The 27926-nt window shown below is 39.0% G+C and overlaps 1 protein-coding gene across 1 annotated transcript in view; it reads left to right on the top strand.

Annotated features, from left to right (window-relative positions):
- The window catches only part of lypla2 (lysophospholipase 2), a 32033-nt gene extending 4677 nt beyond the window's left edge, over window positions 1-27356 (top strand). The window contains exons 2-10 of the mRNA XM_072548431.1: window positions 2461-2565; window positions 3457-3488; window positions 13480-13545; window positions 14415-14462; window positions 15016-15086; window positions 17394-17467; window positions 17551-17652; window positions 19826-19999; window positions 24090-27356. Coding sequence (XP_072404532.1) covers window positions 2488-2565; window positions 3457-3488; window positions 13480-13545; window positions 14415-14462; window positions 15016-15086; window positions 17394-17467; window positions 17551-17652; window positions 19826-19999; window positions 24090-24140 — 696 coding nt within the window. The 5' untranslated portion in view covers window positions 2461-2487 and the 3' untranslated portion in view covers window positions 24141-27356. The remainder of the gene's footprint in view (window positions 1-2460; window positions 2566-3456; window positions 3489-13479; window positions 13546-14414; window positions 14463-15015; window positions 15087-17393; window positions 17468-17550; window positions 17653-19825; window positions 20000-24089) is intronic.
- Window positions 27357-27926: the final 570 nt, after the last annotated feature.

Here is a 27926-nt window from a genome sequence, read left to right as displayed (position 1 = left end):
CATGCAGCACGGAAACAGATCCCTGGATCGAACTTGTCCATGCTGACTTACCATTACCATTGGGTAACTATAAGTGCTAATAGGTAATATTTGTATTCATTTTCATGAGTGCTTAAATGGTGTTTTATTCTTAGAGTTGAAAGATGCTGGTTGCCCATATTTCCAATTAACCAGATTGTCTCTGACAGTTTTTATATTTGCTGTAAATTACACACAAAGTAAATTGTAAAAACTAAAACAGTCTCTTTAAATACATAACAGAATAGTCACCTTGGAGGTTATTTGAAGCTGAAACTTCCCCTGATTGGCCATTGTGTGTTATGAGCTTCCAAAGTGAATGTTTAGTCTTCAGCTGCACACATCACAATCAAACCTGCTCTGTTTCAACCCTATGATCAATTTGTGCACTGTCTAGTAGAAATTGCTGAGTTTAGTTGTGACATTTCTATTTTCTCAACTGAAATTATTAAAAACTGTGCAAAACCCAGATATAAACCTGAATTTATGATCTAAGTTTTTGTTTCATTCTCTGCTTTGGTTGTCCCTGAGGCTATTCGAACAGGTACATCTGTCAACCCTGGAATTGTCTACACTAAAAATAGGAATGATAAACTACCTATGGTTGGGTCTGACCTTTCAGTCTGAACATTTAGATAAATGCAGAAGACAGTAGATATGTATATAATAAATAATAATAAGGGAGAACTTGTACAGCATCTTTAACATCTTCAATTGCAATTTTTTTCTTTAATTGTGCCACTAAGCAATATATGCAAGGTTGTATTGAGTGTTACTTTCTGAAGCCTTGGTGCTGTAAAAATATTATTTAGAATTCTTGTTCTGTTATGCCATGGGATTAATTCCCATTTGATTAACCCGTTCTCAGTTCATTTGCACCAGTGTGGGATTTTTTTATACCTGTGAGCACATAGTTGCAGATTCAATGCATTCTGTTGATATTGCATTGCTCAGTGGGACTTTAAACATATGCAGTACATTTTATTAATATTCATCATGCTTTCAATCTACTCTAAAATGATATTGGTAATATCTGGCCCCTTGGTTTCAGATTCTTGATATTTTAGACATGACGTTTAATTCTTACCCTTCTATGATCAACTCGTTGCATGCAGAATAGCAAATATTCATTCTCAAAACAAAAACCTGTGAGCCCTTTGCACTTGTGTTTGTATTTTATGATAAGCAAACCCATATGCTTATAGATTTGGAGATTCCCCCATTCTGTCCATTGTGTGTTGTAGAGTTATGTCTTGCTAAGCGTACTGTACTGTCAGAATGAAAGACATTCATTTTACTTATTGCAATCTGGTTAAGCATACCTGCTTTATGAGTAAGTAACTATTTAAAAGACTAATATATTAACAAGGAATTACAGATGTGAAACAAAAACAGAAATCAGAATTGTACATAACAGAATAGTCACCAAACTCTAAGTATTAACTTTGTTTTCTTCCCATAGATGCTGCCAGACCTGAGTTTCTACAGCAATTTGTTTTTATTCGAAAGGCTAGACTGATTCTGAAAGTACATTTATAATTAATACACTCAACATAGCAGTTATTATTCTGGTAATTGTGAAGAATTGTAACTTATGTAGTACAGTAGACTTTCTAAAGTAAAAACAAAAAATGCTCAGTATATCAAAGGTCTGGCTGCATTTGAGAGAGAAACAGTTCATGGTTTGGGTCAATCATCCTTCATAAAACAATGTCTGATATTATGTTCCGGAATAATCAGAACAACTTCTTCTCCTAAAAGTTTTTGATTGTTACTTAGATAATAGAAAATCAGTGGGTTTTTTTGTCCTCTGACCTTGGCACAAATTCCCTTTTCCTTTATCCAGACTGGACAGTTTGTCCTTTGGCCACTTTACACATGCCATTGTCACACTGTTATTAGGCATTAGAATCTGTGCTTCAGGTCCTAAAGATGAAAGATTTTACTTCAACCTGAGACTAGTCCACAACTGAAGCAAACCACCTGAAATGGGGGCTTGCGCAGTACTGGAACTTTAACGTGGGAGCAAATTACTGTAACTTCAACCTTTTGGTTGGGTATCCCGTGCTTGATAGCCATGGTTAGAAGTTTGCCTTACAGTGGGACACTAGATATCTCAGCAGCCTGATTAGCAAGTTTCAATTAATTTGCTAATGAAATAATGCTAACAGGAAGAATGAAATTAAAATAAAACCTCAATACTAATGAGTATATCTTGTATTTGAAACAGATTATCAGTTAGTTGACTAATGCTAACTTTTAATCTCTTCCTTAACATAATTTGATATAGTGAGTTTAGATGATTCCTTGACTTGGTTTGAATTTTGAGGCAACTACTTGCACTGTTAAGCAAGGTCTTCTCAGTATTACAATTAGATCTGCTACTGGGTGTGTTTAGTCCTGACTATCCCTGTTTCTTACTATGGTCTTTTGTATCTGCAGGTTTGCATTCGGTACATGTGACGTTGTATGTGTGGTAACAACATGTCATTGCCGCTGCTCGATGAGGCTGCGACTGTCTCTGGAACAGAACGGGAGACTGCAGTGGTAAGAAACCACCTGTTCTCGTGATCTGCCTAGAAAACACAATGCTTCGACATCTGGGAGACATTTCAGATTTACTAAAATGTCTTCTGAATTCCTTGTCGCAGTCTCTGGTGATTAGTTGTTGCAGTTTTAATGTGAATTTTATATTAGTTGTTGTTCAATTACTTTACACAAGAATTACTCTTTTAACTCTAGACTTGGACATGAACCAACAATCTATGTTTTTAATGAAACTCAAAACTGCAAGCATCTCAGTTAATATGTTAAGCATTACTTCAGTATTTAAACCTGTATGAATAACTTTGTTATTTCATCTGAGAGAAAATATTTTTGAAGTGTTTGTTTTCCACATGGTGACAGCAGCTGGGGAGAGTTCATTAGTGTCACTGTCATGATCACACTACATATTGCAGCCTGATATTAGATTGAATCTGTGGTCAATTTTAAACTCTAGTCTTTTTCCAGCCTCCTTTAAAGAGTAAAGGTAGGACGTCACTGCTCAGAATGATACTTTAATATGATTGTTGCTAAAAATTCCCTCTAATATAGTTTGTGGTTAATCTTTGTGGTTTCCCCTATGTATTTTGGCCAGCAATTGTGGCGTCCAAATTCCGTTTTGACCCTTTCATATTTCATTTTGGGATTGGATAATTTATAATATGCAGGCTGCTGCATCAGCAATTTTGAAGTTAATCCCATACCAGTGAAGTTACGATTATCTTATGACTGTAATTACGTTGGAATCTTACTGCTTGGTATATTGAAACAGTTTTAATCAACCATTCTATATTTGATCCTTTCTTGTAGATCAAGAATTTTCATGACTCTGCTGATTGTCTGGTGTTACTTTGTGCTGGTATGAAGACAGTGTGTTTGGGTTGTATTTTACAGGTTATTTTCTTGCATGGACTTGGAGACACAGGGTGAGTTTGCTTTAGATGAAAAGTGCAGAGGAATTAACCAAGTTCATAATCCTAATTGCTATAAAACTGAAATAAATATAAATTTGATATTATGCTTTGATAAGTTATCTAACAATGTATGTTCCCTGTTGCCTGAGGGTTTGTAACCATCCCCATTATGTACATGTTCCTATCAACAATTGTAACATGAGGAAAGTTTTTTTAAAATCATTTCTGCTGTAGTTTTTATTTCCTTTGGTACAGGCTATTTCTTCCACAAAGATTCCTTAAACTGACACATTGAAATAACATTATTCAAATAATCACATTTAATATCAGTAGAAGGTGCCCTTGAAGTTGGACGAGACATGCAATGACCATTTTTTCCCCTCCCTCAAACATTGTACTTTGCAGTAGTGTAGAGTGACCTTACTTTAAATCCTGGTTCCATTCCTGAAAATCACAATTTTGAATGAAAAGATTTTAAGGGAAGTATTAGTTTCTGTGGGAATCAAATGTTCAAACTAGAATTAGGTTTCGTAAGGCTGTCTTTAGAAGAGAAAGAACTATATTGGTACCCTCTAAGTTGAAATACATAACACCTTTATTTTAAATATTTAAATTCCTAAATTTATAAATTAAATGCTGTAATAATATAAATTATCCTTTTATTTTAAATTTAATATTCTTCTGTACTTAATTTTGCCAGGCTCCATCAGCGGTTGACTTTACTCCATGTAATGACCAATGTCTACCATTAGATGGAGCACAGGGCCTCAGTTTGAAATCAGGAGGTAAACGGGGAGCTGGGCCAAGAATAAAGGGAAGCCATGATGTGGAGGAGCCAGTGTTGGACTGGAGTGAACAAAGTTAAAAATCACGCAACACCAGGTTATAGTCCAACAGGTTTATTTCGGAGCCCTATTTGACAGCTACCTGACGAAGGAGTAGTGCTTCCAAATAAACCTGTTGGACTATAACCTGGTATTGTATGATCTTTAACTTAATAAAGGGAAGAGGAGACCTGGACCTGAAAAGCAGGAATAGCAGATGAGAGGTGAGGCTAGGGCAAAGCAACACAAGAAGAATGATGGCCAAGAACCAAAGTTAGTGCAAGACAAGCCTGGGAGGCAAGGCCCCTTTGTCCACAGGCAGAAGAGGGAGAGTGTCTAAGCAGTAGGCAGTGCAGAACCAGGCACTGATTTAAAATGTTAACAGACACCGATGATACATGTAAACAATGCTAAAATGAAAATGATACAAAACAAAGAAACAGGTCCCAAAGATAAACAATGCTAAAATGGCTTTTTGTGGGACTATGTTAAATGAAGACTGCCTGTGCATTTAATGTATTAGTGTTAGAATATGACTAAATAAGTCAGTAACTTTGAAGAACTAAATAGCCTTTATTTCAATACAGGAGGTCTTACAGGTAAGGTTGGAACGTGGGATTGGGATGTCATAGTTGTTGCAGAAACTTGGCTGAGCGATGGACAAGACTGGCAGCTCAGTGTTTTAGAGACTGTAGGAAATAAAGGTAGGGGAGACGTGGCATTTTTGATTAAGGAATAAATTACTGCAATAAATAAGATTTCTGAAAAGTCGTCAAGTAAAATATATGGGTAGAAATTAGAAATAAGAAATATCACCGTGATGGTATTGTACCATAGATCCCCAATAGTAAGAGGGAAATTGAGAAACAAATATGTTGGGAGATTTCAGATATAAATATATAAGTATAATGTTGTAATTATGGGGGGATTTTAATTTTCCAAACATTGACTGGGGCTACCATAGTGTTAAATGCTTGGATAGTGAAGAATTTGTCAAATGTGCTCAAGCAAAATTTTCTTTATCAGTATGTGAATACTTTGAGAAAAGGAGCAAAACTAGACCTTGGTGAAATAAAAGTGGGGAACGCTTTGGGTCTAGCGATCATAATTTTATTAGTTTCAAACTGGCTATGAGAAAGGATACACCTCCCATAAATGTTAAAGTTTTTAATTGGAGTCAGGCAAATTTTAGTGGAATGGGACAAAATTTTCAAAAGTTGATTGGCGTAGACTATTCACAGATAAAAGGACATCTGATAAGTGCAAGGCTTTCAAGTGTGTGATAACGAGAGTTCAGAGGCATCATGTTCCTGTTGAAGGGTGAAGCTGGTAAGATTAATGAACAATGGATGAATAAAGGTATTGAGGTTCTAGTCAAGAATAAAAGTAAATCTTAGTTATAAACAGCTTCGTTCAGTTGAATCTCTTAATCAATATAAAGAGTGTAGGGGCAATCTTAAGGAAATCAGGAAGGCAAAGAAGGGATATGAGAAGACATTGGCAGATAAGCTTAAGGACAATCCAAAGAGATTTTACAAATACATTTAAGAGCAAGAGGATAACGAGAAAAAGAGAGAGAGAGAGAGAGTAGGGCCCCTAAAGAGCAAGGAGGTCATCTTTGTGTGGAACCCTAGGAGATGGGAGAGATACTAAATGAATATTTTACATCAATGTTTACTGTGAAGAAAGAAATAGAGTCTTGAGAAAGCTGAGAAATAAATATTGATGTTTTTAAAACAGTTCATTATACAGAAGAGGAAGTTTGGGAGGTCTTAGAAAATATAAAGGTGAATAAATCTCTAGGACCTGCTCTAATGTATCCCAGAACATCGTGGGAAGTAAGAGAGGAAATTATGAGATCCCTTGCAGAAATATGTGCATCACCTGTAACTATGGGTGAGGTGACTAATGTTGTATCATTGTTTTAGAAAGGTTGTAAGGAGAAACCAGGGAACTATAGATCTGAGAGTCTGACTTTAGTTGTAGGTAATTTGTTGGAGATGATTATAAAAGATAGGATTTATGGATGTTTAGAGAGGCAAAAATTGATGAGGGATAGTCAGCATTTTTGTGTACAAGAAAGATCATGCTTCTCAAATTTGATTGTGTTTTTTGAGGAAGGTACTGAAAAGATTGATGAGGGCTGAGCAGTAGACATTGTTTACTTGGATTTTAGTAAAGGGTTTGGCAAGATTCTTCATGGTAGAGTAATTAGTAAAGTTAGGTCACATGGGATTCTGGGTGAGTTTGCCAATTGGATTCATAATTGGCTTAACAGCAGGATTGTGAAGGGTCCCTTTTCAGACTGGAGGCCTGTCACCAGTGGTGTTCCATGGGGATCAGTTCTGGGTCCTTTCTTGTTTGTCAGTTATATAAATGATTTGGATGAGAATATAGGAGATGTGGTTAGTAAGTTAGCAGGCAACACCAAAATTGGCGGCATAGTAGACAGTGAAGAAGATTTTCTAAGTTTACAAAGGGATTAGTCAAATGGGTCAATGGGCTGAAAAAAATGGATGTAGGTTTGCTCGCTGAGCTGGAAGATTCATTTTCAGATGTTTTGTCGCCATACTTAGGTAACACCTTCAGTGAGTTTCCAGGCTGAAAAATGGCAACTGGAGTTAAATCTGGATAAATGGAAGGTATTGTATTTTGGTATAACAAGAATAGGGCTTATACAATTAATGATAGGGCCTTGGGTAGTGTTGTCGAACAGAGGGACCTAGGGGTGCAGGTACACAATTCTTTGAAATTTATGTCACACATAGACAGGATAGCTAAAAAGGTGTTTGGCATCCTTGCTTCATTGCTTAGTCTTTTGAGTTAGGAAGTCATGTTGAGGTTGCTCAAGACATTGGTGAGGCCTCTTCGGCAATACTGTGTCCAGTCCTAGTTGCCTAGTTCTAGGAAGGATATTATTAAGCTGGAGAGGGTTCATAAGAGATTTCCCAGGATGTTGCCGGTTTGAATTATAAAGAAAGGCTGGGACTTATTTCACGGGAGTGTAAGAGGTTGAGAAGTGATCAGATAGACGTTTATGAAATAATAAGGGGTATGGATAGTTAACTGTGGTTGCCTTTTCCTTCGGATGGGGGGGGGGGGGGGTTCAAGACTAAGGGGTGCATTTTTAAGATAAGAAAATTTTTAAAAAGATGTACGGGGCAAATGTTTTTACACAGCGTGGTTCATGTGTGGAATGAACATCTGAGGAAGTGGTGGAGGTGTCCACAATTACAATATTTTTTAAAAAAACATTTGTATAAGTACATTAATGGGAAAGGTTTGGATGGATATGGGCCAGGAGCAGGTAGGTGGGACTAGTTGGTTTGGGATTATGTTGGGCATGGGCTGGTTAGACTAAATGGTCTGTTTCTGTGTTGTATGACTCTATGATTCCTTTGGTGATGTAGCAGGTTACTGACCATCTCTACAATAAGACTCAGAATCAGTTCTTGGCCTGTGCGGAGTTATCTGATCTCACATGATGTTATCTGATCTCAACATGATTGGAAGGAGTCTTACAATTCATCTCAATCTCTTTGGATTAGGATGGGGAAAACTGGCTGTCGTCCAATTCCTGATCAGTATTTTGACGTTCCTAAGAGTGAGCATTGGACAGTGACACGGTCTAGTTACTGTGTGACGTCCCTTGAGTGAATAGCTGATACTTATTAAAGCATACACATCAATAAATAATGAACTCTCAGGCAAAATAATGATGGAACTATAGTCAGCATACAGTCATTAATTTGCCTAAGTGACAAACACTTTTCCAGTCCTTTAATTTTCTACTATTCACAAAACTCATTCTTTTTAATAGTTTTAAAAAGCATTGTTGCTGTCTCCAAAGATGCTAAGCTTAAGCGTTGTCATTTTTACAGAAAAGATAAAACTGGAGAACATGTCAGACCAGCTGTTGAATTAAAAGCACCAATCTCCATTACAGCTTTCAATTTTTTTATCATCTGGCCCTCTTGTTTTTCATCTTTCTAAACCTTTTACTTAGTTCCTCTGTTTCACCTGTAACTTTGTGCGTGTGTCAGGTTTTTTTGGCCCTGCTGCTACTTTTGTTTCTTTTTGAATTCCTTATTCTCCATATTCTATGCTAAAAATATAACACGTACTCATTTGACTTGTTGTGTCACTCTTCCCTATTTTAACTCTTTAATTTTCCTTTTTCTCCATTGAAATATTGAATCTAATTTCCCTTCTTGAAATCATCACTCATTTCGCCACCCGTATTACTTTGACTGTGATGAATCAAGTTAACACTAATATAAAGTTGTTAGTAGCTATGACCATCCCATTATTCAGTTTAAATCAAGTTTAACTCCTAATTGTCATCTTTCTTTGAATCCGTATTCTTGAATGTTTGCCATTTGAAAACTTTGCTCGGAATACTTCAATACAGTTTCATCTTGTTTGCCACTTCATTAATAGCTAAGTTGTTGTGGTTCTGTTCGCCGAGCTGGGAATTTGTGTTGCAGACGTTTCGTCCCCTGTTTAGGTGACAGCCTCAGTGCTTGGGAGCCTCCTGTGAAGCGCTTCTGTGATCTTTCCTCCAGCATTTGTAGTGGTTTGAATCTGCCGCTTCCAGTTGTCAGTTCCAGCTGTCTGTTGCAGTGGTTGGTATTTTGGCTCCAGGTCGATGTGCTTATTGATTGAATCCGTGGGTGAGTGCCATACCTCTGGGAATTCCCTGGCTGTTCTCTGTTTGGCTTGTCCTATAATAGTAGTGTTGTCCCAGTTGAATTCATGTTGCTTGTCATCTGCGTGTGTGGCTACGAAGGATAGCTGGTCGTGTCGCTTCATGGCTAGTTGGTCTTCATGGATGCGGATCGTTAGCTGTCTTCCTGTTTGTCCTATGTAGTGTTTTGTGTAGTCCTTGCATGGGATTTTGTACACTACATTGGTTTTGCTCATGTTGGGTATTGGGTCCTTCATTCTGGTGAGTTGTTGTCTGAGAGTGGCTGTTGGTTTGTGTGCTGTTATGAGTCCTAGAGTTTGCAGTAGTCTGGCTGTCAGTTCAGAAATGCTCTTAATTTATGGTAGTGTGGCTAATCCTTTGGGTTGCGGCATGTCCTCGTTCCGTTGTCTTTCCCTTAGGCATCTGTTGATGAAATTGCGCGGGTATCCGTTTTTGGCGAATATCTTGTATAGGTGTTGTTCTTCCTCTTTTTGCAGTTCTGGTGTACTGCAGTGTGTTATGGCCCTTTTGAATAGTGTCTTGATGCAACTTCTTTTGTGTGTGTCGGGGTGGTTGCTTTCGCAGTTCAGGACTTGGTCTGTGTATGTGGCTTTCCTGTATACCTTTGTGGTGAATTCTCCGTCAGGTGTTCTCTGTACCATCACGTCTAGGAATGGGAGTTGGTTGTCCTTTTCTTCCTCGCTAGTGAATCGGATTCCTGTGAGTGTGGCGTTGATGATCCGGTGTGTGTTCTCTATTTCTGTTTTTAATGATTACAAAGGTGTCATCCACATATCTGACCCAGAGTTTGGGTTGAATTTGCAGTAAGACTGTTTGTTCTAATCTTTGCATTACTGCTTCTGCTATGAGTCCAGAGATGGGTGAGCCCATGGGTGTGCCGTTGATTTGTTCATATATTTGGTTGTTGAATGTCAAGTGTGTTGTGAGGCACAGGTCCAATAGTTTAAGTATGCCGTCTTTGTTGATAGGTTCAACGTCCTGTTGTCTGTTCTGTATGTCCAGCAGGTTGGCTATTGTTTCTCTGGCTAGGGTTTTGTCGATAGAGGTGAACAGTGCAGTTACATCGAATGAGACCATAGTTTCTTCCTTGTCTATGTGTATATTTCTGACGATGTCCAAGAATTCCTGTGTCGATTGTATAGAGTGTCTGGATCTGCTGATCAGGAGTTTCAGTTTCTGCTGTAGTTCTTTAGCCAGTTTGTGTGATGGTGTCCCTGGTAGTGATATAATGGGTCTGAGTGGGATATCTGGTTTGTGCACTTTAGGTAGTCCATAAAATCTGAGGGTGTTGTTGCTTTCAGGTTTCATTCTTTGTAGGTCAAACCTGGTTATCAAAACACTACATAGAACAAAAACAGCTAACGATCCGTATCCATGAACACCAACTAGCCACGAAACGACATGACCAGCTATCCTTAGTAGCCACACACGAAGATGACAAGCAACATGAATTCGACTGGGACAATACTACTATTATAGGACAAGCCAAACAGAGAACAGCCAGGGAATTCCTAGAGGCATGGCACTCATCCACAGATTCAATCAATAAGCACATCGACCTGGAGCCAATATACCGACCACTGCAACGGACATCTGGAACTGACAACCAGAAGCGGCAGATTCAAACCACTACAAATGCCGGAGTAAAGATCACAGAAGCGCTTCACAGGAGGCTCCCAAGCACTGAGGATGTCACCTAGACAGGGGACGAAACATCTGCAACACAAATTCCCAGCTCGGCGAACAGAACCACAATAACAAGCACCCGAGCTACAAATCTTCTCACAAACTTTGAATAGTTAAGTTATTTGATCTAGAAATTTGGGAGCATTATGCCTTTCTTTCTTCAGGAGCTAAATCAACACCTAAGCCTCCAATATGTAAACAGGAAATGTATGCTCATAGGTGGGTTGTGTGTCAACCTAATATGAAAAAGGTAATTGGCCTCCAGGGCCCAATTCTAAAATGGATTCAGGCCTTTGTGTGAGCCTAATGTATCTGTGCGTTCCCTCTGCAATATTGTGTTCCATGAGGCAGTCATTGCGAGTAGGATTCAGACTAAACAAAACAAAACTACTGCAGCCTAATCAGCTAGGCATAAAGGGCCTACAACATGCTACCAACAAGAGGTAAGTTTGTAAACTAAAAAGGATTTGACCAGACTGAAGATGAGAGGGGCAGTGATGCTGATCCCAGGCCTACGTTCAAACTGAGTAGCTGCAGACCATAGAGTCACCTTTATATCTGTATGTGGCTTCAGTGGTGGAGCTTCTTAACATATACTGAAGCTGTCCATGCCCAAATGCAGCAAGACTGAACAATATACAGTTTTGCGCTGACAAGTAGCAAATAACATTCATGCCACCCAAGTGCCAGGCAATGACCATCTCTACTAAGAATCTAATCATCACCACTTGATATTCAATGGCATTATTAACACTTAGCCCCAGGGCATTGAAAGCGTGAGACTATCATTGACCAGAAGCTGAACTGAAATAGTCATATAAGTACTGTGGCTACAACAACAGGTCAGATGCTCAGAATCTTTCATCGAGTAACTCCCTTTCACTTGTACCTTCACGAATGAAAGGCCTGTCTCTAATTTTTAGACTATCATCCAAGAGTCTAGATTCCCCCAACCAGTGGAAATGTTGAATAGTATTTTGAAAACTTTAATCAAATTACTCCTTAAATTTCGATATGTTAGTCGATACAATCCTGTTTTGTGTAATCTTGCCTTGTAGTCTAACTCTTGGAGTCCAGGTATCATTTGAATAAGCCTTTCATTTTTCTTTCCTTCAAAGGCATATATCATTCCTAAAGTCTGGTGCCCAAAACTGAACACATTACTTCCAAACATGGTCTAATGAGGACTTTATTTTGAGGGTCGAACTTCATTTCTAACCACATGTTTAACCCTTTAGATTATAAAGCCAACGTTCCATTAGCATTTGTTTGTTTGTACCTGCCCCTGACACATGATCCATGTACTTGACCCCCAACCCGAGTGTCTTTGGACTTCCATTGTCTCTAACTTTTCATCACTTAGGAATACTTTGATCTATCCTTTTCAGGTCCAAAGTAGATGGCCTCACACCTGTAGATTTGCTATTGTTTGAACCATTTGTCTGTTAATGTCCCTTGATGCGTTGTTCTACATAGTTTACAGTGCGGCCATGAGAAGGCAGTAATGTAGTGGTAATGTCACCTGGACTAGTAATCTAGAAAGGCGGGTTAAGGTTCTGAGAACATAGCAGGTGGTGGAAATTTGAATTCAAGACTTGTTGTTCTAGTGGCATGATTCTTTAAGTGCTGTTATGGTGCAATGGTGGTGTCATCTTCTCTGATCCAGGAGGCCCCAGTTTCAAGTCCAACCTGCTCCAGAAATATTATAAACATCTCTGAACAGGTAAGTTAGAAAATATCTTCCGTAACACCAATGGCTGATCTCCGTGTGATTGGCTGTGTTTTGGGGGCTATTGTGGTGCAGTGGTAATGTCCTTACCTCTCTAATAATTTCCCTCAATTCAAACTTTATCTAACAGTCTCTTAAGAGAAATTATATCAAATGAATTTTGAAAAATCATACAAATAAAGGATTTCTCTGTCCAAACTTCAATCAACTCCTATCATGTTTGTCAGGTGTGGTTTATACTTTATTAATTAATACTGGCTTGCTGAGATCAGCTAACAGTGTTCCAGATATTCAGTCATTTGATCTTTAATTATACATTCTACGTTCTTATGGCAGATGGTGAACAAGTTTATAATCCCATAGTTTTATACTTTTTCTTAAATACAACTTTCCCATGGAGTTCGAAAAGCCAGATCAATATTGACCTCAGAAGAAATGCATACCTGCCACCAATGGCACATGCATTAGGTAAAACTGTCATTAGTAACTTGTACCTGTTGGCAGCCAGAGGGAGACAATGCTGACATCTATAAACATTTGAGCTTGAGCATTTCATTTCAGAGTCAGATAATCGAAGAATTCTAGGTCACCTCTCTTTAAAGCAATCCAATGACCCCCCCATTTACCCTACTGTACCCCCAAAGCATAATAGGTTTATTTCACCCAAGTGCCCAACCCATTTCCTTTGAACAAATTCATTTCTTCCTAGTCTACTAACCCCAAGCAGTGATTGCCAGGTCATTACTATCCAGTGCAGCAAAAAGATAGTTCCTCGCGTACCACGTGGTATCTATTCCCAAATCTTAAATTCTGTGTTCCTTGGTTTTTTATGTTAACTAAAGGGAGCATATTGTCTACCTTATCTAAAACTGCCAGTCTTGTATACTTCTTTCGTGTTGGCCTTCAGTCATCTGTTGTCTCAGGAAAGCACTAGTTTCTTCAACGTTTTTGCTAAACTTCCAACCCCCCACCCCCTGAATTATTCAAGTAGCTGTTGAGAATTTTCTTGTAACTATTGATTGTGGAGCTGAATATTTTGCAATCCTGTCTTTTTAGACATGGTTGGGCCGAATCACTGTCCTCCATCCGACTTCCTTATGTGAAGTACATCTGCCCTCATGCGTAAGTGCTGTTCAACTTGCCTGTGAATGCTTTTTTAAATAGGTATTACTCTGAAACATGGAATTGTTGATCACACTTATGAAGAGCACAATAACTTATATAATTAAAATAAAGTTTAGCAGAATTGCAAAATACCTCGTCACATTTGCTCATGTCCCCCTTGTAATCAGAATTAACAGAGCCTATTGATGATATGACCACTGTGGCTTGTTAGCAATGGGATGTGAATTTTTTTGGAGCTAGATTCAGGTATACTCAAAACCGAAGAACATAATCCTATAAAAAGATTAATTACTTTCAGCTCCAACCCAGGGGTTATAATTATTTAATCTTATTTAATTGTTTCCCCACACACTCCTGAGCATATTGGTAATTTGCTTGAGTTACAGAAGTACCATTTGCTCAATGAGTCCTGTCTGGAGTGGTGTTCTTTGTTACTCTCGACAGTAAATGATGGCAAACTGTTCATTTACATGTTGTTCACATCCAGGCCTGATCCTATTCTCCCAGGACATATTTGTATTTCTAGCGTGCATCGAAGTTGCGAGGAGAAAACCTGCATTTCCTTTATCTAGGCTAGTTCCTAGCAGTTGCTGCCACCTGCTGGAAATTAGCAAATTCAACGTGGTGTATATGGCTCAATTAATCACCCTAAGCCTGCAGGAGTAGGGGATCTTTAAAAATTCAACATTGTTCATAAAAGAATACTGAAGTTTTTGTTAAAACAAAAAAAAAGCAAGAAGCAAATTATATTTAGTTAAAAATTTACCTCATCCTTAATTGTGTTAAACTGTATGTTAATTTCAACGTATATTGGTTAAAATTGAGACTTTCAGAATTGAATTTAATTATTCTCCTTTTTTATTCAGGCCAAAGATTCCTGTGCAACTGAATAAGTCTGTACCTATACCATCATGGTGAGTTGGAGAGATTTTGTTTTCTAAACTTTCTGTTTTCATGACGTGTTAACACTGCACCCTTTCCTTTCCACCTTCATAACAGTAATATCTTAATTCTCCCATGGTTTTAACTATGCCTCACCTGAGCGCAGCACTTGGTCTTGGTGATGTAGATGCCACAGTTGATCAGCTCATCATCTCACTGTATGATGATCAAGAGCACAATCACTCCATCTTTGGCTGTGAGGAATGTTTTGGTGTAAATTGGAAATAACCTGATGAAACTTGCTGAAGACTAATGCAGATCAATCCACTGTTTTAGCAAGTAGTTAAAAAAACTTTCAGTATATTGATCTGGTATTTTTCATGAGACAATTGTTCCTAATTTACTGCCACTCCTAGTCACAGAGCAATTTTGGAGACAGTTTTACATTTATAATTCAAATTATTAAAACAGGGCACAAATTATTCAATAAAATTTTGAAATATTTGATCAAGCTATGCCTTGTTTTACTTCAGCAAGCACAATGATCGACAGTACAACAAATCCCACTGTCCTCTTTTTAAAAAGGTTTGACTTGGCTGGATTAAGTCCAGAAGATCCAGAAGATGAAGTTGGTATAAAGAAAGCTTCCGAATGCAGTAAGTCTCCATTCCTGCAGCAGAGTTAATAAGGACCAGTTGTATACTTTAAACATAAATCTTGTATTTGTAAGGCCTCTTGACACAGGTTTCCTACAGCACTTCAGAAGCATACAAAAAAATTATTGTGCAAAGGCAAGATTAAGAAGGGTCTCCAAATGCTTAATGAAAGATTAGGTTTTGAGGATGTTATTAAAGTAGGGAGTTGGGAGCATAGGCTTTACAAAAGGTTATAAAGACCCTAGTTTGAGTGAGCAGGGAATCCACAGAGAGAGGTGCAGCTTGCCAGCAGGACCAAGTAAGGGTGGTGATGAGTAGACCAGAAGGCAGATGATTTTCAGTAGGCATCCTGGTTGGAAAGGCCAGCAAGAATGGAAAAGAAAACATCTATTCTTAACTCCATCATGGATGTTATGATAGCCCTGTATAGAGAGGGCAGAGGATGCTTTGTTGTAAAATTGGTCAAGTGATATTCAAACCTGGCACGATGACAATAATAGGTGAAGCTAAGGACCAGTAATGAATTTAGGTAGAGGGATAGGTGCAAAGCAAGAGGTGAAAGCTTGGTTGACTGACAGCATTTTTGAAGAGTGAGAGCTTGAAAGAGAGATGCTATCATAGAGTGCTTCGATTTGAAACAGCAGCTCAACCTACACCTGAATGGGTGCAAAGAAATGTCTGGATTATGCAGGTGTAATGGTGATTAAATAACAGATGTAGTGCTCATTTAAAAGCAGAAAGTGCTGTCTTCAGCTACACAATTTTCAGAAAAGTAACACAGACCTTGGTTGAAGATCCAATACAAATTCAGTAAGGATCTATATGGACTTCAGTAAGGTGTTTGACAAGGTTCCTCATGGGAAACTGGTTAGCAGGGTTAGAACTCATGGAATACAGGGAGAACTAGCCATTTGGATACAGAACTGGCTCGAAGGTAGAAGACAGAGGGTGGTGGTGGAGGGTTGTTTTTAAGACTGGAGGCCTGTGACCAGTGAAATACCACAAGGATCGATGCTGGGTCCACTACTTTCTGTCATTTATATAAATTATTTGGATGTGAACAAAGGAGGTATCGTTAGTACGTTTGCAGATGACACCAAAATTGGATGTGGAGTGAACAGCAAAGAAGGTTACCTGAGATTACAATGGGATCTTGATCAGATGGGCCAATGGGCTGAGGAGTTGCAGAAGGAGTTTAATTTAGATAAATGCAAGGTGTTGCATTTTGGGAAGGCAAATCTTAGCAGGATTTATACACTTAATGGTAAGGTCCTAGGGGGTGTTGAACAAAGACGCCTTGGAGTGCAGGTTCATAGCTCCTTGAAAGTAGAGTTGCAGGTAGATAGGATAATGAAGAAGGCATTTGGTATGCCTTCCTTTATTGGTCAGAGTATTGAGTATAGGAATTGGGAGGTCATGTTGCGATTGTACAGGATGTTGGTTAGGCCACTTTTGGAATATTGTGTGCAGTTCTGGTCTCCTTCCTATCGAAAGGATGTTGTGAAACTTGAAAGGGTTCAGAAATGATTTACAAGGATGTTGCCAGGGGCTGGAGGATTTGAGCTATCGGAAGAGGCTGAATAGGCTTGAGCTGTTTTCCCTGGAGCTTCAGAGGCTGAGGGGTGACCTTATAGAGGTTTACAAAGTCATGAGGGGCATGGATAGGATAAATAGACAAGGTCTTTTCCCTGGGGTGGGGGAGTCCAGAACTAGAGGGCATAGGTTTAGGGTGAAAGGGGAAAGATATAAGAGAGACTTAAGGGGCAGCTTTTTCACTGAGGGTGGTGCGTGTATGGAATGAGCTGCCAGAGGAAGTGGTGAGGGCTGGTACAATTGCAACACTTAAAAGGCATCTGGATGTGTATGAATAGGAAGGGTTTGGAGGGATATGGGCAGGATGCTGGCAAGTGGGACAACAGGCTCACCGAAGGGTCTGTTTCCGTGCTGTACATCTGTATGACTTCAAGTGTTTCATATGAAGTGGTTGCATTGGTAGTTCAGTGACTGATAGATTCTTGCCTGCTACACAGGAGGCACATGTTCATTTCCTGACTAATGATTGGCAAGCCTTTAAATGTAAGGGGCTCTCGTGGTGTATTGTCATATCCCTACCTCTGGACCAGAGGGCCTGTTTCAAACATGTCTGAATAGCTCAGTTTTTTTAAATGTAAAGGACAAGGAAGATACCTTATCAAAAAACTATACCTTTTGTAATGCTTGTTAAGATATTTATATCCAGAGATTTATTCTGGAGTGATTAAGCAAATATAACTTGTTATAATAGTTGTCTACTTTTATTTGTCTAAGTTAAAGCGATTATTGAACATGAGATCAAAAATGGAATTCCTTCACATAGAATCATACTAGGAGGATTTTCGCAGGTAACCCTTCAGATTATTTCCAAAAATGTCTGTACCTTTCTTTCAAATGTTCAAGAAAATTAAAGAACTTCTTCTCAATACAGGGTGGTGCATTGTCTTTGTACACTGCTTTGACATGCCATTACAAACTGGCTGGAGTTATAGCTCTGAGTTGCTGGCTTCCTCTTCGTAAAACCTTTCCACAGGTATCTCTAATTTACATGCTGATTGTATTATCTTGTGCTATAGATCAGGTAAATATGTTTATCTGGACTTTCGTAATTACGCTCTTACATTGTTTTTATTTTATACAGAAATAATTGCTTGTTAAACACTTCTCAGTGATCTGGCTGTCAGTTTACATATTCTGGATTAGTGGTGCTGGAAGAGCACAGCAGTTCAGGCAGCATCCAAGTAGCTTTGAAATCGATGTTTCGGGCAAAAGCCCTTCATCTGGAGGCTCACTGCCTTTATTCCTGACGAAGGGCTTTTGCCCGAAACGTCGAGTTCGAAGCTACTTGGATGCTGCCTGAACTGCTGTGCTCTTCCAGCGCCACTAATCCAGAATCTGGTTTCCAGCATCTGCAGTCATTGTTTTTACCTCTTTGTCAGTTTACATATTCAGCCACTAGCTTATGTCTAGCAGTGGGATTGTAAAACAGAATTTGTAGGTTAGTAAACTAGTGTTCCTGCTCTTGATTGCTAAACCCAGTCTACTTGGAATGAAAGAATTTGGATATTATTGGTTTGGCAGTTACAGTTAAATGTCTGTCACCATTTTCTATCTAAAAGTATGATGACTTGGGCATGATACTAAAGGGTAACTGGTGACTGAAATATCCTGAGGGAGCAGGGAGGTTTAAAGGTAAAAAACCTCATTTTTGAGGGGAAATGCAATCAGTTGTTCTTTGTTGATGCACAGTTCAGTTACTGTATGCTTAATTCCAGTTGTGCTTGAAATAGGTATTTCCTTTTAATCAAATATTTGTTGAAGCAGTTCTTCAAAGAAGAACTTAATGCACTCATGCCATTTAATTCCATTTGTTTTAAATAGCAAGGTCTTGCTATATAAACTGAAAGCCAAATTTAGAAAACCAGAAACAAGCGTAGGCCATTTCGGCCCTCCAGCCTGTTCCTACATTCCATTTGTAAATTTCAATTGACCGAGCACCATTTGGGGATGAGATTCAGATTGATTGTTGTCTAGAAAAAGTATTTTCTGAATGGCTGGATTCCCACACCAAAGCAATTAATTTATCTGTCTAATCTATCAGTTCCTCTTATCTTTTTAAATGCTTTGATTAGATCATCCCTTGACCTTCTAAGCTCAAGGGATTAGAAGCCACATTTATGCAACCTGACTTCAATAATTTATCTCTCAAAGTCCTGCTATTCTAGTAAAACTGTGCTATTCTCCATTCAGAACATGATTATCTTTCCATAAGCTTGATAACACAAACACTATATAAAAAGGTTAGTGTTCAGAGTATTTCCAGATACTGGAAAAAGTAGATGTACAAAAGGACCTGGATATTCTCTTCAATAAGGTCACTGAAAGCTTATCTGCAAGTGCACTTAGGAAAGCTAATGATACATTGATCTTCATTGCAAGAGGATTTGAGTGCAGGCGAAGCAAACTTTCATTTCAAAACAGATGCTGGAGATCACAATGGGTCTGGCAGCATCCATGGAAACCGAGCACACTAACGTTTTGAGTCTAATGACTTTTCAGTAATTTGCTCCTAAATTTTTTTTCCAGTTGTATAGCATCTTGGTTAGAGGGCTTTTGTGGCAGGGTGGTCATGTAGGTTGATTAAAAGTATTTGTTAGAGCATGCCTGACAGGCTATGTAGAGTTGAGGGACTGCAACAAAGGTTCACTAGACTTACAGCATGGCAGGACTGTCCTAATGAAGAGAGACTGGAGAAAATTGGTCAGTATTCGGTCTAGAACTTTGAAGAGAGGTGATTACATTGAAATCTACAGATTCAAGATCTTTCCCGGGTTGTAAAGTCTACTTTGAAATGGTGTCCTCTGGATTTAAAGGGAAAGTCATTTATGAATGAGGAAGTGGAGAATTTGTTTTTACTCAGAGGGTGATGAATCTTTGCGGTTCTCTGCCCCAGATAACATGGAGCACCTTCTAAAGTAGAGGCTGACAGATTTCTAAACACCAAAGATGTAAGGGAATGTAGGGAGAGTGGGAGGGAGCGTGAAAAGAATGAGTAGCTATTATTGTATTGAATGGTGGATCAGGCTCAACAGGCCCTTTTCCTGTGTTACCTTATGCCCTTGATATTTTTAAGTGTTTAAACAAGTAACAAGAAAATTACATTGAAAATATAATTTAAGTATCTTTGATTCTTTTTGTAATTGTAGGCAGTGGGTAACAATGTCAACAAGGATATCAGCATTCTGCAGTGTCATGGTGAAAAGGATCTAATGATACCGTTAGAGTTTGGATCTTCAACAGCTGCAAAGCTAAAAACAATCATTAATCCTGAAAACATTCAGTTCAAAACGTATTTAATGCAGCACTGCTCATGTCAACAGGTGAATGCAACTGTAGTTTATTCATTACACTTGATTATAATATTTAAAACTGTACCATATAAAAGATTTTATAACACATTACCTAAACTTGGGTATTTATACAATTATATAAATGTACCACTTCGATATTTGATCGTATTAATTAGTTAATAGGAAATGCTGACTTGACAGCATATTAGAGTCATAGATGTACAGCACAGAAACAGACCCTTTGGTCCAACTTATAGCATTTGGCCTATATGTCTCTAAACCCTTCATATTCATATACCTATCCAGAGTCCTTTTAAATGTTGTAATTGTACCAGTCTCCACTTCCTCTGGCAGATCATTACATACAAGCACCACTCTCAGTGACAACGTTGCCTTTTAGATCTCATATCTTTCCCCTCTCACCCTAAACCTATGCCCTCTAGTTTTGGACTCCCCCACCAGGGAAAAGATCTTGTCTATTTACCCTATCCATGTTCCTCATGATTTTTTTAAAACTTCTATAAGATCACCCTATAGCCTTCAATGGTCTGGGGAGAATCAGTATTCAGCCTCTCCCTATAGTTCTCCCTCCAACCTTGGCAACACCCTTGTAAAACTTGAAAGGGTTCAGAAAAGATTAACAACATCCTTCCAATAACAGGGAGACTAGAATCGCACATATGACCTCCCAACTCCTATGCACGATGCACTGACTGATAAAGGCAGCATACCAAAATCTTTCTCCACTATCCTATCTACCCACAAATCCACTCTCAAGGAGCAATGAACCTGCACTCCAAGCTCTCTTTGTTCAGCAATACTTCCCAGGACCTTACCATTAAGTGTATGAGGAGAAAGTGAGGACTGCAGATGCTGGCGATCAGAGCTGAAAATGTGTTGCTGGAGAAGCGCAGCAGGTCAGGCAGCATCCAAGGAGCAGGAGAATCGACGTTTCAGGCATAAGCCCTTCTTCAGGAATGAGGAAAGTGTGTCCAGCAGGCTAAGATAAAAGATAGGGAGGAAGGACATTGGAAATGTGATAGGTGGAAGGAGGTCTAGGTGAGGGTGAGGGCGAGGGCAGAGAGGTCAGGAAGAAGATTGCAGGTTAGGAAGGGGGTGCTGAGTTTGAGGGATTTGACAGACAAGGTGGGGGGGGGAGAGAAAGAGGAGTAATGAGGAAACTGGAGAAATGAGTTCATCCCTTGTGGTTGGAGGGTTCCTAGGCGGAACATGAGGCGCTCTTCCTCCAACTGTCATGTTGCTATGGTCTGGCGATGGAGGAGTCCAAGGACCTGCATGTCCTTGGTGGAGTGGGAGGGAGAGTTGAAGTGTTGAGCCATGGGATGGTTGGGTTGGTTGGTCTGGGTGTCCCAGAGGTGTTCTCTGAAACGTTCCACAAGTAGGCGGCCTGTCTCCCCAATATAGAAGAGGCCACATCGGGTGCCAAAAATGATGTGTGTGGAGGTGCAGGTGAATTTGTGGCGGATATGAAAGGATCCCTTGGGCCTTGGAGGGAAATAAGAGGGGAGGTGTGGGCGCACGTTTTGCATTTCTTGCGGTTGCAGGGGAAGGGGCCGGGAGTGGAGGTTGGGTTGGTGGGGCGGTGTGGACCTGACGAGGGAGTCACGGAGGGGGTGGTCTTTTCGGAACGCTGATAGGGGAGGGAAATATATCCCTGGTGGTGGGGTCCGTTTGGAGGTGGCGGAAATGACAGCGGATGATACGCTGTATATGGAGGTTGATGGGGTGGTAGGTGAGGACCAGTGGAGTTCTGTCCTGGTGGCGGTTGGAGGGGCGGGGCTCAAGGGCGGAGGAGATGCGGTGGAGGGCATCGTCGACCACCTATCGCATTTCCAACGCCCCTCCCCCAAGTCCCTCCTCCCTACCTTTTATCTTAGCCTGCTGGACACACTTTCCTCATTCCTGAAGAAGGGCTTATGCCCGAAACATCGATTCTCCTGCTCCTTGGATGCTGCCTGACCTGCTGCGCTTTTCCAGCAACACATTTTCAGCATTAAGTGCATAAGTCTTGTCCTGATTTGCCTTTCCAAAATGTAGCACTTCACATTTATCGAAATTAAACTCCATCTGATCAAGATTCCATTGTACTCTGAGGTAAGCTTCTTGGGTGTTGACTACAGCTACAATTTTGGTGTCATCTGCAAACTTACTAACTATACCTCCTATGTTCACATTCCAAATCATTTATATAAATGAGGAGAAGCAGTGGACCCAGAAGCCATCCTTGCAGCACAGGGCTGGTCACAAGCCTCCACTCTGAAAAGCAACTCTCTGGCTTCTACCTTTGAACCAGTTTTGTATCCAAATGTCTAGTTCTCCATGTATTCCATGTGATGTAACCCTGCTAACCAGTCTACCATGAGGAACCTCGTCGCATGCCTTGCTGAACTCCATGTAGATCCTGTCCACTGCTCTGCCTTCATCATCAATCCTCTGTTACATTAAAAAAAAACCCAATCACGGTAGACACAATTTCCATTGCACAAAGCTATGCTGACTATCCCTAATCAGTGGAAGACTTTCCAAATGCATGTAATTCCTGTCCCTCAGGAATCTGAAACAACTTGCCCACCACAGATGTCACTCACCAATTTATAATTACCTGGCTTTTCCTTACCATGTTTCTTAAATAGTGCCATTATGTTAGCCAATTTCCAGTCTTCCAGCACCTCACCAGTGACTACCAATGATACAAATATCTCAGCAAGAAGCCCAGCAATTACTTCCCTAGTTTCCCAGAGTTCTAGGGTACACCTCATTCTCATTTTTGAAGGCTTCCAATTTTCCAACCATTCCTTTACATGCAAACATCCACCCCCAAATTGACCTTCCTCCAATTTAGAACTTTTAATTTTTAGATCCATCACTATTTTAAACTAATAGAGTTATGGTCACTGGCCCTGAAATGCTCCCCCATGATATCTCAGTCACCTGCCCTATTTCCCAAGGCAGGTCAAGTTTTGCACCACCTCTAGTAGGTACATTCACATACTGAATCAGAAACATTCTTGTACACACCTGACATTCATTTCCATCCAAGCCCTTAACACTTACCAAACATAGACTGGGACTGTCTAAGTTAAAATCCCCTACACGACCCACGCTATTATTTTTGCAGTTAACTTATCTCTTTACAAATTTACAAATTTTACTGGCTATTGGGGGTCCATAGTACAACCCCAACAAGATGATCATCCTTTCATTTCTCAGTTCCACCCAAGTAATTTCCCTGAATGTATTCCCAGAAATATCCTCTATAAAATAATTTTAATGTTATCCTAATCAAAAAAAAAATTTCCCTCTCCTCACTTCTCTACACCCCCCAATCCTTCCTATTAGTATCTCTACCCTGGAACACTAAGCTTCCAAACTTATCCATCCCTGAGACATGTCTCTAATTGCTTTGATATCCTAGTTCCATGTTCTCAACCATGCCCTCAGTTGCATTGAAATAAATGCAGTTTATCAGCTCTACCTCATTCTCTGCTTTGTTCCTGACTGTTTGACTTGCTCTATTTCCCAACTGCACCAGTCTCAGACCAATCTCTTTCCTCACTTTCTCCCTGGGTCTCAACTTCAGCTGTGTTCTTGTGGCCTCCAAGTTATAATGTTTGTTTGTGAGGTTGGTGTAAATTCCTTGCCATGACTGAAAATCAGAATTGTAAACAATGGGGTTGCCCTGAGCTGATGATGTAGGGGGTGCATGACGCAAGGATGTTATCAAATGCAGAGGAGAGGTCAAGGAGGATTAACACAGCAATGGTCACCCTCATGTGGGATGCTGTTTGAAACTTTGCTTAGATACATTCTGTTCAATGCAGATTTGAGAGATTCAAATGGAAAATCTCAGGATTGATAGTCATTGGTTTTAGAGGAATAAAATGATAGTTTCCGAGAATTGGAGCAAGTGAATTTGAGGTTGATGGTTATGTTGGCAGCTTTGAAAACCAATGGAGGTGATATCTGAGGGAGAAAGCTTCTTGGTGTAGACTGGAAAGTTACTTTGTTTCAACTTGCAATTATTGGAATAAAAGTGTGAATTGTAGAATGAGTAATTTTTTTCAAACTGGAATTTAATAAACTTTTTTTCATAACACAGGAAATGATGGCAGTGAAAGAATTCATTGCAAAGCAGCTACCACCCATTTGACTAAACTGAGGAAACCTGTAACTTTCTTCAACCCTTCAACTTTCACCTGACAACTGAACTCGAGCCACGTGCTACCAACCTCCAGTCTTTTACAGACCATTTTATTTGTAATAGTTATTTTTCTCCTAGAGTGGATATATCCACAATTTTTACTGGCACAATCCAAAGTCCCTTCAGGAGGTAATTTTATCAGTAAAGTGATTACTGTTTTTGGCAGGAAGCATCTATTCAATTTTAACTTCTTTCCAGCTCAAATACTCAGCAACAGTTTCCTAATGTAGGTTTTATTTCAAGGTAGACATAGGAACTTTTATGAATTATGAGGAAGAAGGGTATCATATCATTTCAGCTCTAGGATTCAAGCCTCAGTCCAATTAGTCTCAACTAAGGTTAAAGCTACAAAATGTGCTCTATGTTGTATCAGTGTATTTTTTGTACTTGCAAATTGATGTACTCACGTCTTATTGCTTTATTGTGGAATCATTGGTTTAACTGTGAAGTGCAAGAGATGGACAGTCCTGCTGCACTGGCTGATGGAATCAAGAAACAGCAATAAAGCATCTTATCTATTCAGAATGTAAGGGAAAATTAACTGGAGAATGCACCTAATGTTGACTAGACATACTGTAGTTAATTAATGGGATCAGAATCTCAGTGACTCTGGGGTACAGCATGTTTGAGGACCAATAATGGTTAGGCTATTAAAACAAAGCAATATCGGTCATTGATCCATTCACCGAACGAACCAATGACCTCATACACAACTCAAGCTACAAATCTTTTCAAAATCAGTTTCTAATCCAGATTTTTTTTTTAAAAACTGAGCTTCTGTTGATTTTAGTAAACAAGGCACAGGGTGTAAGATTCATCTCAAACAAGGATTGATGAGCATAGTAAAAGTAATAACATAGCTATCTTAACTATGCCACTGTAGGAAGAATCATGCAAAGGACAGCTCTAAGTGTTGAAGTCATGCAGAGTGAGTTATTGTTTACTCCCTGAGAATTGCAGCAAAAATTCTGCAGGCCCCATGCACCAGATCAGTGAAAATGTGGGAATTGTTTAAAAACTTCTAAAATTACTCTGCTTTCAACACAGTTGCAGCAGTATATGAACATAACAACAACATTTGACCTCAACACCTGGGTAAGCAAAAGTTTGCAGGGGCAATATTTTCCCCCAACAATTGGCTGCTATCCTACAATTCCTATGATTGCCACTGTGGGATTTGTTAGCACTGTTGTTGCATCTCTAGATTTTTTTTAGACTGTTTCATCCTCAAAATGTGCTACACTGGTCTGCTAACTAGAGGAGTGTGTCCAGCCAACCTTACTGACCATCATTCTTGTGTGGCTTCCCTATTTTAAAACATTTGGCATAACTCAATGTAGTGTTGGGTGTAGACATGTCTTATAGAAAGGGACAGTAAGTAAAAAATCATTTCACTCATGATTGATTTAATCCTACCCAAAATGTTATTGAAACTTGGGTTAACGTTACAAGCTGATTTCCCTAAACTACAGTGCATAAGTTATACTATGTTTGTGTAAAATACAAAGTGGTCACTGTGCTTCACAGGAGCTTTTTTTTTAAAAAGCAGCAAACAAATTTGGCAAAATATTAAATTATGTAAACTATTATTAATCAGTACATAGTGTACCTGAAAAGTATGCAAAGACGAAAGTGTCCTTGTTTCCATGAATGCTGCCAGTTTCCTAGAGTTCAAATCCTTTACAAGAGCTGCTTCAGTAGAATCTAAATTAATCCATCTTAAATAATAAATTTGTTTTTGATATGCATGGAGTTATACAGCATTGAGACACTAGGATTCTGATTTGTGGCAAATGGATCCAAGAATACAGTGTGACATCTCTATAAACAGCATGTTATATACAATTGCACTGGATTTAGTAAATTGTTGCTGTACATGGACTCCACATGATACATACAGATATCTTCAGTTTAAAAAAAAGCATGACATTAAATCTGTGTCACAGATATTGGAGAATGTGAGAGAGAATTAATAAGGTGACCTTTTTAACTAGTTTTCTTTCATTTGCTCTCTATGCTTGGAGAGATCATGGGACTGATTTTTGCCATCTTTACATGATGTTACACTGAGGAGATTTGGCTCTCCTTTAAAGTAATGATATTTTCCCATTATAACACTGGCTTCTTTGTCTACCTCTCCTGATGTGACAGTTTAAAATACTAAGAAATTTAACTAAAAATAACATGTTTTTTGGGTTTGTGCCACAGAAAATAGGTAAAAGAAAGAGGAGTTCTAGTATAGTTGGTTGGTGTGACTAAGAGAGTGGACTGACTCCTTGAAGGAGGATGCAAAGAAAGTACCAGATGTAAATTGTTGTTCACTTCAGAATTCTGGAAACCTACCTTTTAAAAATTGCTAGTTTTATCTGGAGAGTGGGCATATCAGGATATGCAACACAAGCCACGGTTGTGACTGCTGAGTGGCCTGTGGACAGATTAGTTTGTACATTTTATTTTCTCACTTTGACCAGACTTTGGGATGCTGGAAGGCAAAGGAGATTTAAAAAGTAATTTTAGAAGAAATCATTAAGGCTTTTCTTCCCAATTTAGAATAGATAATAAATGAAGTGGAGGCTAACATCCAGGTCTGTAAATCCAGTACAGTTGGTGGGGAGAGGAAAAAATCATTTTCATAAACATTTGCCCTAAGCTTACCCAACAATAGTCACTAAAGCAAAAACTGATTTGGTTCTATCTCACATTCCTCTTCATAGAAAAGTACAGCTGTACATTTAAGAATCATTAAATGCAAATTATATTTGTATCTGTGCTGAGTTGTAAGTGCTCAAAATAGTGACTGCTGGGCAGCATTGATAAGTAATTACAGTTAAAATTGTAAAGGTTTGTACTGTTGCATGCATTCACAAGTGTGTTTGGCAAATAATATGGAGAACAAACCATATTCAGAACCTTAGTAATAACCCAAATTATTTAAATCTGCAATTGATTGTTCTGGAAAGAGGATAGCTTGGCTTGTGACAATTAAAGACAATGCAGGAGAATTAATATTGAAAGGAACTATTATCAGTGCACCTTTCAATTTCCACTTGAATATACGCTTTACAGTTCCATTGCTGTAGCTTATTCTGATTATTTTACCCATGGTGTTTTATTTTTGTTCTCCAATCTCCTTGTAATGTCAAAATGAATAAACAGAGAATTCCATGCTGTTTTCCGTGTCTTACTTAGTACTGTTGAGGAAACTTCCATTCTCACCAAAATTACTGGATATTTCTAAACCTATTTACAATCATCTGACCAATGTAAAGAAGATTGCATAGTAAGTAGAGATTCAATAGGCTAGATTGAAAGTGGTACAAGTAAAATGCTACTTTACCTAGAAGATGTGTTTTGGGACATTCAATGATAAGAAAAATAAATGCTTATTTGTAGTTTAATAATTGTTATGCAAATGTTTTCTATATTTTAACTGATCTTTTGACTTGCCACACAATGTTTTTTCTTCAATTTAGCCATGGGTCGTCCCTTGTTAGAATGTTTCTAGTGTGTGCTTTAAAATATCCCTGGATCTAAAAATGCAGTTCACTTTTGATAGCTGCTTTCTGGGCCTTCAAGTTTAAAATGAGTTTTATACCTAGCTCTTCCCACACCTCCCCCAACACAAAGTGAAAAGTGAAATTCAATCTTGCCTAGAGCTGCTTCACTAACAAAAGTAATCCCATTTTGTTAGTCAACATCAGAACCTGCTGCTCTAAGAAACCATCCTAAAAACAT

This window comes from Chiloscyllium punctatum, chromosome 27 (assembly GCF_047496795.1).
Source record: "Chiloscyllium punctatum isolate Juve2018m chromosome 27, sChiPun1.3, whole genome shotgun sequence".
In the NCBI taxonomy this organism is placed as follows: domain Eukaryota; kingdom Metazoa; phylum Chordata; class Chondrichthyes; order Orectolobiformes; family Hemiscylliidae; genus Chiloscyllium; species Chiloscyllium punctatum.
This window is presented reverse-complemented; position numbering and strand designations above follow the sequence as displayed.